The sequence below is a fragment of the Lagopus muta genome, chromosome 1 (genome assembly GCF_023343835.1).
Source record: "Lagopus muta isolate bLagMut1 chromosome 1, bLagMut1 primary, whole genome shotgun sequence".
In the NCBI taxonomy this organism is placed as follows: domain Eukaryota; kingdom Metazoa; phylum Chordata; class Aves; order Galliformes; family Phasianidae; genus Lagopus; species Lagopus muta.
In genome coordinates, this window is record NC_064433.1 from 29,693,971 (window position 1) to 29,709,811 (window position 15,841).

The 15,841-nt window shown below is 38.3% G+C and overlaps 2 protein-coding genes across 4 annotated transcripts in view; one reads left to right on the plus strand and one right to left on the minus strand.

Moving 5' to 3' along the window:
• The window catches only part of TMEM117 (transmembrane protein 117), a 193,852-nt gene that overhangs the window by 21,890 nt on the left and 156,121 nt on the right, over positions 1-15,841 (plus strand). For all 3 annotated transcript variants that reach the window (XM_048929230.1, XM_048929253.1, XM_048929241.1), the window contains exon 3: positions 8,406-8,538. In XM_048929230.1, coding sequence (XP_048785187.1) covers positions 8,406-8,538 — 133 coding nt within the window. The remainder of the gene's footprint in view (positions 1-8,405; positions 8,539-15,841) is intronic.
• LOC125685827 (P2Y purinoceptor 1-like) lies at positions 1,301-5,749 on the minus strand. The gene is made up of 2 exons (XM_048929264.1): positions 5,680-5,749; positions 1,301-2,325 (listed from the first exon to the last, which is right to left on the minus strand). The coding sequence occupies exons 1-2, from the start codon at positions 5,747-5,749 to the stop codon at positions 1,301-1,303; spliced, it is 1,095 nt and encodes a 364-aa protein (XP_048785221.1).

A 15,841-nucleotide genomic window follows, 5' to 3' on the forward strand; every position in this document is an offset into this window, starting at 1 on the left:
TTGAATTTGATTTATATGTTGAAAAATTCATCAAGTGAGATTTAATGTCAGTGTAGACATATATTTTTATACATCTTTGAGAACAAAATCATACTGAAATTATGAAAATGAAAATTACTATATTTTACTATACAAAGTATACCTAAAAATACATTGTCACTAGTAACTTCTGAAAATAAAATTGTCTTGCCCACTGATTCATGGCCCTAACAAGATACTTTGTGAGACTTAGCTAGAAAGCACATAGTTGAATGTAAAGGATGACTGTCTATATATGCTGGGAGAACACCAGTCTAATGATTCTTGAAGATGATGTATGACATTGTGCTGTTTTAATAAGCAAAGTCCGCTGTACTTTAGACTGTCTTGAAATTGATGCTGAGACCCTAAATTAACAAGGAAAAAGCACTGTTGTGTAGCAGTGTTTCTTCCCTCAGCTCAGCCACTTCAGTGCTTCAGAAGTTTTCCTTTGCACAGTTGTCTCTGTTTGTGAATTGAGAGTTCACTGTAGAGTAATGTAATTCTCTGAAGTGGAACACTTATGAGAGACAGCTGTAATTGCCCAAGGTTTCTGAGGCACTATCAGTATGCTTGTGCTATTGGTTTGGAGCCACTGCTGCACTGGAAAAACCTTCAGCAAACTCTTCAGTCTATGCTTGTTTGCTTTGTAAGCAGACTCACTATGGCTCTGGCTGTCTTCAGGGGCTTTCCCTTATTATTTATATTTTGTGGACTTTTTTGGAAATGTGCTGCATTTATCCAGGTTATTGAACTTCCACTGCCACTGCCAGAGGAAATTTAGTGCAAGTAGCATTACAATTAAGAACTTGTAGTAGGCATCTCTACAAACGCTTGGGAAGTTCAGCTGTTAACTTCATGGCTCTTACTAATTGCACAGTGCAGCCCCAATGCTACTTACAAACATATTAAAAAATAATTAACAGAAACTATCAGGAGACTCCTCAACACTGTTTACTCATAGACTTTCTGTATTTCTCTGACCAAGAACAAAAGCAGATCCTTAGAGCTTTTATTCATTGTTCATTCATATCAGATGTACATGTGGGGAAGAAGTGCTGTGTCACAATAGATTAATGTATATTTATGACAATAATATTTAAAGTACATATAATAGCATTTCTTTTCCAGTGGATTTAGATGTTAACTTTTACTCTACATTGCTGTCTATTCTTGCCTACTCGAGGGATTGGTGCACTATACAGGAGATGAAATTTTAAACTGTTCCGACGGTACAAAGCTCAATGGGTAGGAAGAGATGCATGTCTTTGTAAACTGACCTTTAAGTCACTGTTCTTGGGGATACAGTGATGTCCCTTGCCCTGTGTGTTAGACAGCAGCAGCAGCATTGGCATTTGGGATGACATTTTATATTTTTTATTTTTTGATAGAATGTTTTATTTGCTACTGTAAAAATGATTGGATCAAGGCAACTGTTGATGCTGCAGATGATCTCTGTGATTTGAAAAACTACCATTAATCTACTTATGCTCTCAGAGGATGGTTGATAACAGTTTTTGTAAATTATCATCACCATCATTGTAATGTGATACGGTGTGAAAGACACAGCAAATACAATCATAGCAGCTGAAATCAGTAAAAGAGGCCTAATAATTCTATTTCTTCTTTGCTGACGTTTACAGAGTTGTAGTAGTGCTTTGAGAGTCAACATATAGCATGTAAAGATGACTGTGACTGGGATTAGAAACCTCAATACAATCTTGGAGAGTATGAATGGCACTTCGAATTGTAAGGATTTTCCAATGTCATCTTGGGAACTTGTGTTGTTGTGCTGTCTTCCAGCTTTAATTGTGCAGAAGATCTCTGGCACTGATGCAAGAACTATGAAGATCCATACAGCAGCAGTACAAAACATGGCCTTTCCTTTGTTCCACCATGTTAATGAAGAGATAGGATGGACAGCACCTAAGTATCTATCAAAACTGATGAGTGTTAAGAAGTAGACACTTCCATATATATTAATGCTAAAAAATAGTCTTATGATGTAAAAAAATGTTTGATTGATATAGTTTTCTGACTTCTGGAGACTATGATATACTGAAAAAGGTGCCATAAGAATCCAAGTGAGGTCACACAATGCCAAATTAAATAGAAATATGCTGTTAGTATTCCAGGTCTTCACGCAGTACACATAATGTCGAAGGGCAAGTATGTTGCCTAGAAATCCCACTATCAAAGTGAGAAGGCTAACCAGAATCAGCAAATAGCAGTACCACTCCAGCTTAGGATGGTTGTTGCAAATGAAAATAATGCATGTATCATTTGTCATCTTTCCATGGAATGGGCCTGAAGGGGAAAAACAGACCAACAAATTTTAAATAATATCTAAATTTATTGAATTGACAATTAAAAACTTTTTAGTTAAATCCATTTAAACCGGTGAAAGAATTCAGAATATGGGAAGTACAAGTTCTCCTCTATCTGAAAAAAATGCAAATTCCAAATAGACATCACTTAAAGCTTACTATACAGCAATGCCATCAAAGGCAGAGCTTCATGAACCTTCTTAAAAACCCTTGTAATATGCCCTAATATTTAGTGTAGTGCACAACACATGAGAGAAAAAAGGCATGCACCCTTAATAACAGCAGATTCCCTTTGCTGACTAATACATCTGTTTCTAGCTTTGCAGGAAGCAGAGAGAAAAGCAGAAGGATAATAAATGGCCACGCTCACTCCACCCTTGCAGTGACTGGCTTGGGTACCTGTACTGGGCCTAGAGGCATTTGTAATGTGGGTAGCTGTGCAGTGGGCTGTGGCTGAGGTCCAGAAGAAAGTATTAAAAAAAATGAGGTTGTGCTGAAGGCAACACCAACATCTATATCCAAAGCAGTGAACAAAATGCCTGTTTGCTATTGTATGCATGATTTTTGTTGGCATTCTTCTCTAAACAGATGTTCCAGGCCAAAACCATTGTGGTTTTGATAGGGATAGAAAGAGTTCATTTTGTCTCAGTCATTATTGTCCAGAATCTATCAGCACCTATTATGGATAATTTGGAATATAGATCTGCAGTGTGTTTTTCAAAGCAAGGTTTTCATGCTTGCAGACTCATTTTTAGTCCCATAGATTTTGAACTCCTAATTAAAAACAAAAATGAAAACAACACAAAACCAAGGCTGGAGTGTTTTACCAGGGTGAACTGTCACCAAATTCATTGTCATGTTTCTAGAACCTCTCTCCAAATGATGAAAGAGAACAGATTGCCCAGAGAGGCTGTGGATGCCTCATCCCTGGAGGCATTCAGGACCAGGTTGGATGGAGCCCTGGGCAGCCTGATCTGATGGATCGCAGACCCACCGACAACAGGGGAGTTAGAACTAGATGGTCTTCAAGGTCCCATTCGAACCCAAGCCATTCTTTGATTCAATGATTTTGTAACTCAATGATTCTATTTTAATCTGTAAGGTCTGTCCAAGTTAGAACTTTGTATGAGGGTCATAAAATCAGCCATTTAAAAATCAGAATCCACTACCGCACTTGATAAGAAAGCGGGATAAAATTTTACTCAGCATTTACTCACTTTACATAGAAGGAAGAGCTCTTTTCCATAATGTTATTGATTACTCAATAACTTTTGAACTTTTTCGACTGTTAGGCTGATAGTAGTGCTTTTTTGGAACGTGGTCTTTTGCTTTCGTACCTCCCTTAATATTGCTTTTCTGAAGGTATGTCCACAGAATAGCTCAGAGCATAACAAGTAAGAGCTATGAGCTGCTAATTAAAAACTGCATTATTTTGCTTTACAAATTTATGGCTCACCCAGATAATGTACTTAGGAAAAGTTAGTTCAAACTGTACTGAATAACATTACGAAGGAAAGTTATTTCTGTACAAGTTCAGCAACAAAAGCAGTCAAATGGCTTTCCAGAAATGTTGAAAGCCATGTGGTGAACTTTTGGTGTTTTTAAGAGATTGGAAATATTTGTTATTTAAATGTATATTGTTAAGTATTGAAGCACTGTACTTTAACCTGGGGTAACAGTATTCTTTCTCTATATTTCTCCATGGTCTTTATGGATATCAAATTTTATATAATGTTCTTCTTCTACCAATGTTTATAAGGTGAAAACATAAATTCTTTAAAATGTAGCCACCCTAATGATACAATACCATTAAGTAACATTTGCTTTACAGCGTGTTCAGTTAAAAGGAGTTTTAATATGTATAGGAAAGTTATATTTTCCTATAATCATCTTGGCTAAATCTCACTTGTACTTTGAATTAAACTGTATTGGGTTGGACTCAATGATCTCTGGAGGTCCCTTCCAACCCCTACAATTCTGTGATTCTGTGATTCTGTATTTCCTACCTCTCTGCCTTCCTTTTAAATAATTATGAATGAAGGCACCAAGCACTTGATTCTAATTATGGTGGTAGCACAAATAAGCCCTAAACTGGCTACAAAAAACATGTCTGTAGCTGCAGAAGGCAACTGTAATGCCAGGGATTCCTGATATCATCAAGCTCCTGGAAGAGCTTGAGAGAGAGAGGTAGGTCTCTTCCAGAGATGCTTGAGGAGAGTAGGTCAGTCTTAATTGGAGAGACAGCTGTGCCATCTCATCCATTTTGCTGTAAGTTGACTATATGTATACCCTTCTCTTAAGGCAGTTACAGACTGGAACTAAGAAATCCCCTATCCTCTTCATTGCCTTGAGTTTACTAGGCTGTGCTCTGACTTGACCTACATGGAGTCAGTTATCTGGAGGTTCTGGAGCTGCATATCTTGGTAAAATGAATTTGGAGATCGAAGTCACATTAGGAAGTATGATTGCATTTTTCTGTGTTTCCCATGCTCTTTGAAATTCCCTTGCAGGTGTTTTCCTGGAATTCTATGAACCCTGGTGTTCATATTTGGATTTTCTAAAATATTCTCCCTGTTTCTTATCTATTCATTGTATTATAGTAGGGCTTAGAGGCCATAACCAAGACCGGATTTTTGAAACACTGTGCACTGCAATTGGTGTGAATGACTTACAATCTATCAAACAGGATGGACACAGTCAAAGAGGTCCAAATTAAAAAAGAATGTCTTCCAAGATAATGTAATAAGCAAGAGAAAGGCACAAGCAATTTGACTCTCAGTGCTATAGTAAGACCTCCTGGCCTTCCCTTAGAAGAATGTAAGGAATTCTCTACAAGCAAAACCCAGTTTCACTGTACGTGCAAAGACATCATCACCATGCCCTGCTGTATCCTGAGGCCATTGGAGCTATGCTGATGCCCAGTAGATCTGCATGTGTGCTGTAATAAGTTTCAGGGATGCTCTTTTTTTTTTTATATATATGAGACAATGGCAAGTTTTCTGCCAGTTAGTACATTGTGCTAATAGTACTCAGTTCCTTTCTTCCTAATGCCTCAGTCTATACTGTGATTAAGCTACTATTTCTTTCATTAAGAAATGATGTTCATTTACTTAGAATTAATGAAAGCCCATATAGCAAGTGAACTATGGTAAAGGGATAGTTAAGGTTTAAAAAATTGCCTACCAAAGACAACAGTTACTAAAAAATACTTTAAATAATATGAAATGTGTACGTGTTTGTATGTACTAATCAGAATGTAGTAGCTAAGTACAAAAAAAAAACGTTACTGTGCAGAATACAGGTGGGATGAATACTTAATCAATTTTTCTCTTACCTGTTTTAGAAATGTTGCTGTCATCTATTTTACTGAAGTCTAGATTCCATGCTGTGCTTTTCTTCTCCATTAATCTTGATCTTCTAGAATTGCAATTCTATTTTGCAAATACTGCTTTTAATCCAAGGTGTTGGTAATATTCCATAGACAGTGGCAGCTATCCAGAGAGCATTTGTCAAACTGCAAGAGAGGGAACTTTCATCATGATGCCCCTCCTCTCAGTCAGGCTATATTGCTACTTAACATAGCAGGCTCCACTTGTTTTTCAGGGAAAAACAGACTCACTACAAATCCACAGTCGAGGTCTTTCTGGGGCTTTCATTGGTTCTAGCATGAAAGAAAAGGGTGGAGGGGCTTGGGGCATGTGTGTACCTTTGTACTTTCCTCCCCCCTTCTTCCATACCAGAATTGCTGCCCCACTACAGAAATGGGCAGCTCTCACCCCACCGCAGAGCCTGTACAGGAAAGGAATGGGCTGGATGAGACTGAGAGGCTCAGGAGAGGGAAGGTGCAAAGGGAGTAGACATAAAGACGGACTGGAAACTGTGTAGAATGAACTTACTTGCACAGGTGGGCTGCAGGAAACCTAAAGAAGTGAAAAACTGCTGCGTTAATTGGCAGTGAAGGAGGACTGAGAGAATAAAAATGAGAGGAGAAGAAAGAAAAGGAAAGCTAACTCAGGAAAAATATGTTCCTGAAGAAAACAAGACAAAAGATTCACCTGTCCAGTGATGAGATGAGAGTAAGCAGAGCTTTTTTTCAAGCAATAAGGCATACCTGTGTGCTTTGCAGAATGCATTTGTTGCAGAATGAAAAGTGAAGTACATCATATGACTGAAGCACCTGCGTTTAGGTACTTGCACACTCCTGTTTATGTAATTAATTACTGAAAATAAATAACAAAAGTTGGAACCATTAAAATCCAATATAAACTATGAAAAGCAGGATAAAAAGAGTACTGTACTGCAGTAAGACTTCATTGAGAGGACAAGAAAATCAGTCTTGCTCTGACAAAACTGTAATAGTACATTTGTGAAATGACGAGAGCATTACTACGAGAGACAGTCAGCTCAAACACTCCAGGGAGCAGTTTGTTCTCTGTATTGCAGTGACAACATTTGGTGTACAGTTTTGGCTAAGAAATGAATAATAATTACACTGTAAGTATGGCTGTAGGCTCTGTTCTGTTTTGTGATATGGTTCTTTTATGTTACCACTCACAGACTTAATCATTTTGGTACCTTGTTGTGGTACCATGTAGCAAAAGTCAACAGTGTAAGAAAGGGGACAATACTATCTTCCACTTGAGCTCATAGTAAAAGATTTGTTTGTAAAATGATGAGAAAGTAGAATTTGGATTCTAAATCTGATGGCAGTTGCCTAGTGTTTCAGTGGTGAGGTCATTCCACCTGAACAGCCGTATTGTTGAGGTCTAAACCCTTCAATGTACTTCTAGAAACCCAGACTTTTTCAGCACTGCCATTAAATGGGTGGCAGTACTCACAAAACAGGGGAACAGTAGGTTTGCACAGGATAATCTCAACTTTATTGCAAGGAGGGTTGATGATTTACTTATTTACTAACTGTATGTTTGTGTGTACTTTTGGGCTTAAGTAAGAGCTGTCTTTGACTCAAGAGATGGATTTTCTTATGGTATCTATAGAATCCCTTTAGTCCAGGCATTTTCTTTAATTCTTAACTGACCCTGCAGTCATCTGCTCAGAAAATTTCTTCTTCTCATGAGTCAAATGTCCTGTGCTTTTCATGAGCTAGACCAACACAATATGATGATTTATCTATTATCATGTCATTGCATTGAACCCAACTTTGTCCCTAGTCAGTGGAACAAGAGAGGCAACCATCAAAATCTGACTGTTCCTACTGCTCAAGAAACATCTCGCAGCCTGAAGTTCTTATGAAGCCTCCCAGTTTGTAGACTTGTTTCTCAGAACACTGAGCAAATGCCACAAAAGATGTCTCTTACATTGACTTCTAGACTAATTCCATGAGATTTTCCCGGCTGTGGTGTTTGTTTTAGAAAGATGGGATGCAGCAGTTTCTAGAAAGTGGGATGGCTTACTTTACACGTTTGCTCTTCATGACCATCACTCCTTCCCACTTCTGCACAGATTTACAGCACTGCTATTCAATGAGTCTCAGTGTCAGCGGGTTGATGGAACTAATTCAGCTAGAAGAAAAAGATGGAATTATCTTTTTTTCTAGACTACTCTTGTTCACTTGTGCATATCTGCTCTGCCAGCATGAGAGTAGGCTGGGTACGGGTGTTAATGACGAGAGCAGGGAAATAATGAAGGCTGCTTAACCAGCATGTAGGATTGCATATAGTATATATAAAACCACAGCCACTTTTCAGTCAGGTACCACAGGGATGATGTGAACTGAACTCCTTCAGAGGTCCAGTTCAATGATTTAGTCTCTAGAATCAGAATCTAAATTGGTTTGTCACCAAATCGGTTTGTGGGAAACAATCTTGTGGCTTTGTAGGAAAAATCTCTGTTCATGGCTGAACTGAAAAAGACAAATGTGGCTGCCTGATGATAAACCTGTCCTCCCCACACAAACTGGAATTATTGGATGTAACAAGAAATTCACTTCAGTACACTATTTTGTTTTGTTGTTGTTGTTTTTTTTTCTTTTTTGTTATCATCTAAACACATATTTACTGACTGACTAAAATATGGTTTCTCATAATATCCATACTACAGGTCAGTTGCTCCGTCTGAAAATGTTTCGAGAGGACCACGGGTCTTGGATGACAATGTTCTTCAGTACCATCCTCTTCCTCTTCATTTTCTCTCACATTTATAATCTATTCCTCATTATGGCAGGGAATATGAGGTAGGTTACAAAGTTTTTTTTTCTGTTTGTTTTGCTCTAGAATATATTTCACCGGAAAATTTTCATATTATGCTGCTTAAGAGTGACCAAGAACTTACAAAAATGTAAATGCAGTAGTATTCACAAGCATTTTTTTTCTGGAACACTTCTTTCTGAATGTAGGTAGAATAGTAATGTAATAGGTTAATTTGCCAGGAGGATTACAATTTCAGTTAGAAGAAGTGGAGTCCTAGCCTAATAACAACAGGGTATCCATGAACATTATGTAGAATTGCTTTGATTTGAAAGTATAGGTCAGGAAATTTGAAGTTAGGACTTAGTAAATTAGAAATGTAAACATTACTTTTGTGTGGAATCAGAAAATTCAGAGGTAAAATTAAGAGAAATTGAAACATTCAAATTTGATTGAAATTAGAGACACGCTCCAAACATTAAATATGTAGTGTGGTGCTGTTTTCATCGCACAAAATAATGCTTTCTTACCTGGCTTGTTTAAAAGATTCTTAAAAATCTGATTTTTAATTTGTTTTTTAACTCATGAGGTGCTCCAACAGGGTAACATTAGGGCTGATTGACGTATGAACAGCTGTCTGTCTGTTCTGTTTGGATTCATTTCAATTTGAGCTTTTAATTTGAACTTTTTGGTTTAAGAAGACTTGCTTTCTCTTGTACTCAAAATCATTTCGATTTTTGTGAGAAAACTTGCATCATTAGTCAGGCAAAATTAATTAATTAGACAGAGCTCATTAGATGTGTTGTTTATGAAAAGCAAGATAGCATCTGAGGAGTTTTTTGCAAGAAATAAGAAACTCCAAGTACGTTTGAGTTGAAGAGCAGTGTCAAATAGTTGAATGACTTGTTCTTAAAAAAATATCGGTGGTAAGTCGACAGAATCTGATACAGTGTTATTTAATGGACTTTTATGTCTGTCAACAAAAATACACAGTGTATGGAGTTCTCTGAACAATGAGACATAAAACAAATATTGATTGGGTGTTACTGAATGAACTTGAATGGAGACCAGCTGCGGTAATCGTGGGGTATGAGGACTAATTGTATTGATTCAAGCAAGGTGAATAAAGCAGCAGAATCACTCAGTATTTTAGGAGAAGAAATGATCAGGAAATGATGTGGTAAATATGAATAGGTTCCTAATAATAGGCAGAATAATCCTGCCTGCAATGGAGAGGGTGGAGCATTCCAGCTTTCTTTCTTCCCTATTTACACAGTCTATTATTGGTACTATGTTAAGATTTATATTTGGTATTGCGAAAGCTCCAGGAGCTATAGCTAGCTATTAATCAAAGCATTAACTGCTTTGAAAGCTTGGCTCATATCTGGAAACCGGAGTTCATTTGTCCTTGTCAACATTCCTGTTCCTCCTATCTGTTACACACTTCCATTAGCTGCACTGAGAAGATTGTGTGGCAGTCGTTGTCCGAGTTCATGGAAATAGACAGAAACTATTACAAAAATGGCTGGTGTCAGTCGATCTACTCTCTCACTGAGAAGTCTGTCCTTGACTGGAACTGATGCTAGCTTCAGGTTTGTCATGATCATTTCGGGAAACTGTGCTGCTCTAAGAAATCACCCTGACTTTCCAAAATGTGATAAAGGCTTGGTAAAGCTGTTTTAGGTGTACATTCCAGTGAAAAGGCATTGAGCGGGTAAGGAACAAAAAGTTTCAGTTTCAAACTGCACGACTTAAAGCATCAGTTAAACTGAGCTGTCCTCTCAAAGTCAAGGTAGAACAATGTCAGTACTTTTGAAAAGCATTTCTTCAACAAATGGCAAACATTGTCAAAACCAAATACTTCACTTTGATATAATAAAATGTTTTAAAGTGTGGATTATCTTTCCTGAGTAAACATAATATTCATGAAAGCCATTTAATGGTACTTCTGTCTATGTGTTTTGACACAGTGCCTTACTGAAATGGCTGGTATCAGAGAAACTGGTTTCCAAAAGGAAGGTCAGAGTCCACCTGCTGCATGAAGGTTACAGTCTCTGTAGAGACCAGCAGGTCCCACACCTATGAGATTCTGTGAAACGCAGGCACACAGAATACATATCATTTTAATACAAGACCTGTAAAAGACTTAAAATTACTTTCCTTGAAATTGAGGAGAAAAAAAAAAGAGAACGATTCTTAGTGTATTTGCTCCTTGCTGTGTCTCTTGTTCAGCTTGCCCTGTCCGCTGCCAAGAGTGATTCTGAAGAATACCTATATGTCAGGCATTTGGTATTATTAATGAAAATTCCTCTGTGGCTCGTGAGTAGGAGAATCCTACATCTTGCATATGTGTGCCTGTGTAGATGATCACAGCAGAAGTAATATCCTGCTGAGGACTTGAGAAACCAATGCCAGGAGTGCTTTCTATGTTACCATCTCTAAGAAGGTATCTTTTACGTTTGTCAAGAGTATTTTTAATAAGTATTTTTGATGACATTTCATTTAATGTGTACCTTAATGTGGTAAAGTTAAAAAGGCTGAATGTATTCCTTAAAAAAAGCATAATTGTTGGGACTATAGGTTGCTAGGAATAGTGAAAACTGAACAAATTGCTGGTATTTGAATATACGAGAGCTGCCACGAAAGTAATGCCTCCTATTTTATTAGGTTGCCCCATGACATCAAAGGTAGATGTGTGTGGTATGGTAGTAGAGACTGAACCTTCCTGACACTATCTCGTTTTGTTTTTTGCTGTGTGACAGATGGCAGTAGAGGGACAGTCTGATAAAATTGATGTCTGACATGGAAGTGTGGACAAAGCAAAAGTGTGTCATTGAATTACTCCATGCAGAAAAAAAAATTGCACCCATTGACATTCACTGATACTTGCTGAATGTTTCTAGGGACCAACCAGTGGATGTGAGCACAGTGAGGTGGTGGGTGGTGCATTCCAGCAGTGGTGACAGCAACTGTGGGTCACCTCCACTGTTGCAGATTTTTATGGGTGTGAAATGCAGGCTCTTTTTCACTGCCGGTGAAAATACACAGCTGATGTCGATGTTTATGATGAAAAAATAGTAGTTGTATTTTAATAATATTAATAATTAAATGTTAATATAAACAATAATTGATAATTTAATAACAATTTGCTCTATCAAATGGTGTTCTTGTTTACTTTGTATCTATTTCACTTTCCATGGAAATAAATAGGCATCACTTTCGAAATGACCTATGTATATCAGTGATATTTCTTTTTAGGGACTTCACAGTTTATTACATTGACCCCCTGCAAATTCGGTTATTGCTCTTTTAGTCAGAGTTGAACATCTGGTGGAGGAAACATCTTTCAAAAGCTGTCTGACAATGATCTATGACTATTTTTGCTTCTTATCTCCGATAACAACAAGCAGAAGCCAAACTGGGCAAAGGCCTGAGAAAAACGCAGTGTTCAATGGAAAATTTCTCTGTCAGGATCATGGCAAACCTTCTCACACTGTGGAAAACCAGGCTATGAAGACAGAAAAAAGGAAAGAATGTCAACTTTATGCATGATAGTTTAACCCAGGGATGAAGACAAAGTTAAAATTAGAGCTTTTGCATTCAGGCCTCATCTTACAGAGTCTATGTCACTTAAGTGCTAGGTAATTGTAGCTAGGGGATTTTTTTGCTAAGGATGTTTTTCATTACTTACCAAACCATTCGCAAGTACTCAAGAAGCATGAAATGCCAATGCAAGACGTTACTGACAAGTATGTGTTACCATATGAAGGCACAGGAGGGTTGAGGGACAGGCTTCAGGAAAAAGATAGTTGGTCTAACTGGTGGAAAAGATGTGGAAAAGAGAGGTTAAATGATCCAGAGCTAGGAAGGTTCACCCATTATTCAAACAGTTTCAAGATCTGGAGGATGCAGCAGCACAATTCAGCCAGAATAGCGAAGCAGTCAACTGGAAAGCAGGATCTGTCAAAGCTGCTATGAGAACAAGACATAAAAAGCTGTTCTTCATAAGTGAAAGAAACATTAAGGAGTGCTTCATGCTCAAGTAAGAAGAGAAGATTTATTTTACAATAGTTGCAGTACTTGGGACACAATAAAAGCCAATTGTAAGTTATCAGAAAAAAATATTATGTGTCTCCAGAGACTGAACTGTGCAGTGGGAATGAGGCCATTTCATTTCCTCTGCAATTTGAGGCATTGAAGTAGTGAGAAGGGCATTGCTGAGTTTTCAATGGATGTGCATCTCTGCATTAGCCACTAATGCAGTTCACAGAGAGGGAGACTCTGGTACACTTTGATGTGATGCACACTGGTCCAAGGATATATTGCAAATTGTGCAATAGTGTTTAGTGTGCATGAATAGAAGTGCGCTGTCAGAACCCTGAGGCCTGTCATACTTGTGCACAATGGTACTCTGAGCAGTGTGCCCATGAGGTCTAGCATACAGACTAGCCAACATCTAAAGTGGTCCTAAAGTGGTCTTAAACTTTGTAGCACCAGCAGTAATCCAGCTCTGCCTGATGCATGGAAAACTAGAGCTGTGTTGGGCTATTGAATTCTGAGGGTTTTCCCAATGATATTCAGATCACAGCTATCAGATCCAATCAGGTGGCAAGCTACAGAGTGCTCTCCCTTCTGAATACCTCCCTCAATTGCCTGTTACAGGGACACCCTATGCTACCTTACCAGAAATCTGATTTCTGCCACTTGTCTTCGGACTTGCAGCCTTTGTTTTTGAAAGTAGTGTGGCAATGATGTTCAAACCTCTGGTAGCGAAGTCAGCTATCTGGCAACTTCTGCTTGGTGCCAGTGAGCACTCTCACATTTTCTGCCTTCTAACCTGAAGGTTTGTCTCAGGGCAGTCCAGTGGAATGTAAGATACTTATCCTGCATTTTGCTTCCTACATTTGGCCATTTCTGCTTTCTATTTTGGAGACTGAGTGGTATGATTGAACAAACTAGATTGGGATTTCATTAAAATTTAGGGGTTATAATGTGCTGGTGAGAGCTGATATGATTTTTAAAATGATGGCTCTACAAAGATCTTGTCTTTTGAAGCAGATGAAGATCTCTTTCAGTTAAAAAGCCAAAAGCAATGGAAAGGCAGTAGTTCCCCCCTTTAGCTTTTATTATCTCTTGTGTTGCAGAGTGACCAAACTCGCAGATGTTTCCAGAATCCTTTCCCAGCCCATGACCACAGCCACTGCTGGAAGACTGATAAGTTCTATGTTTCAGTACTGTATGTTCCCAGTACCAGTCTTCCACAAGGTATGCTGGTATTCAGTTCCGGCTTGGTTTCACAGGTAGAGAGGTTCTTATCTGCAAAATGAAGCTTAATATAAATGTATTGTGCAGCGCATGAGGACTGCAAGGTGTCACAGAAAGTGCCCCTGTTGTGTGGCAAAGCTCTGAATCCAGGGCCTAAAATTGTGACACCTATCAACACTTTTTAGTTCAGAGGTTTGTATTTAGTTTTCAGTTCCCATTTAACCTGTCCAGCAGACTGGGGCCATCTTACATCAGAGCACCCATCTATTTTAATCATAAGCATAGGCATATACACGTGATTCAAACCTTACTTATTCTAATTAGACCTAATTAGGTTTGGAACACAGGCCATATGAGGAGAGGCTGAAGGAGCTGGGAATGTTCAGCCTGGAGAAGAGGAGCTCGGGGGAGACCTCATTGCTCTCTATAACTTCCTGAAGGGAGGTTGTAGTGAGCTGGGGGTCGGCCTCTTCTCTCGTGTCATTAGTGATAGGAGCAGAGGGAATGGCTTCAAGCTATGGCAGGGGAGATTCAGGCTGGACATGAGGAAGTATTACTTTTCAGAAAGGGTGGTCAGGCACTGGAATGGACTGCCCAGGGAGGTGGTGGAATCACCGAGCCTGGGGGTGTTCAAGGAAAGGCTGGATGTTGTGTTGAGGGACGTGGTTTAGTGGGAGCTACTGGGAATAGGTGGACGGTTGGACTGGATGATCTTGAAGGTCTTTTCCAACCTTGGTGATTCTATGATTCTATATTGTGACATCTACCAAAGAAATTTGGTTACTGCCTGGAGTCTCATCAGCTTCTGACCCTTTGCAGTGAGCTTGTAGAACATTGATTAGCTTTGTGGTATCTCAACATGACGGATGAGTCTGGCTGAGATGCAGGTGGGAAGCTGTGCTATCTCTTCTATGAAAGCACCACTTTTTTGAAAAGTGTTTTGTGTGTTTATTTGTGAACCAGCATTTTTGAATCTTGGAATTTTGCAGTGATTTCAGGCACTGAAAAACCTAAAAGTTGAGGAACAGGTTTTTTTTTTTAATTTTTATTTTTTAATTTAACTCTGTATTATAAGCTTTTTTTAATTAAACGAGAAATATGCTTTGTTTGCAGAGGAAAGGCAAAAAAAGAACATTGGCTTTAAGACTGCGTTTTCAGTTTCCCAGTGTATTCCAAAAAGGCCCACGTGGTGGCAGCAAAGGGCATAGTTTAACAGCGAGAAGCTAAATTCAGTGCAAGTTTGTTTTGTTTTGTTTTGTTTTATTTTGTTTTCTCTTCTGGATTTTTGCGTGTCACAGCTTCACGGTTCCTAATTTATATTATTCTCCTTTGAAGAAATTCTGAGTCTTCAGCTGTGCAGGAATTATCCCTTATTTTTCTCTTTGATATATAATTTTATGTGCTGAACATGTTGAGATAATCTAAATTGGTACCAAAATGTACTGAAATTTTTCCAACTGTATTGCATTTCAGTGGAGAACACATGGCTTAAAGGAAATCTCTTCTCTTCTTTGAGAGCCCGTGTCAGTAAATAATGCCCTAATCATTAAAATTATTACACAGTGATGTATTTTTCATGTGACATCCAAAAGTCAGAGTTGTAACTGCTTCCCTCCCAAATGTCAGCTGTCTCAGATGAATCAATTTTCAGCTGACCATTGGATGTTGAGATGCATCATTATTCAACATTTCAAAGTGTCATTGCAGTTGTAGAAGCCAGATATTTTTCTGTTACTAATTATGACATTACGATGCCTGTAATACAGGGTTGTCAGGGTTGTCTTCTTTGAGTGCTGGATGTGTCAAGAGGAGGTTTTGAGTGAATTTATTACCTGTACTGTCAATGGGTTTCAGTTGTTACTATAAAGCACTAGGAGAAAGTATATGTTGGTGAGCTTGTATCTTTTCTTGTAGCTTATTTCTCATACAGAAAAGGTGTGAAATTGCAATATACATTAATACCAAAACTTCCTTTAATTCTGTTCCTTTAATTAATTTTAACTTTCTTTTTGAAGAGGACTCTGTTTAAGTGATTAAATTATTTGGGATCCAATTCCAGTTTCCCCTCCTGCCCACCCCCGGTTG

Coding starts and splice junctions, on each gene's coding strand:
- LOC125685827 (XM_048929264.1), bottom strand. CDS start 5,749: ATGGAGAAGAAAAGCACAGCATGGAATCTAGACTTCAGTAAAATAGAT. Junction 2,326..5,679: donor CAGCAACATTTCTAAAACAG/GTAAGAGAAAAA, acceptor TTTCCCCTTCAG/GCCCATTCCATGGAAAGATG.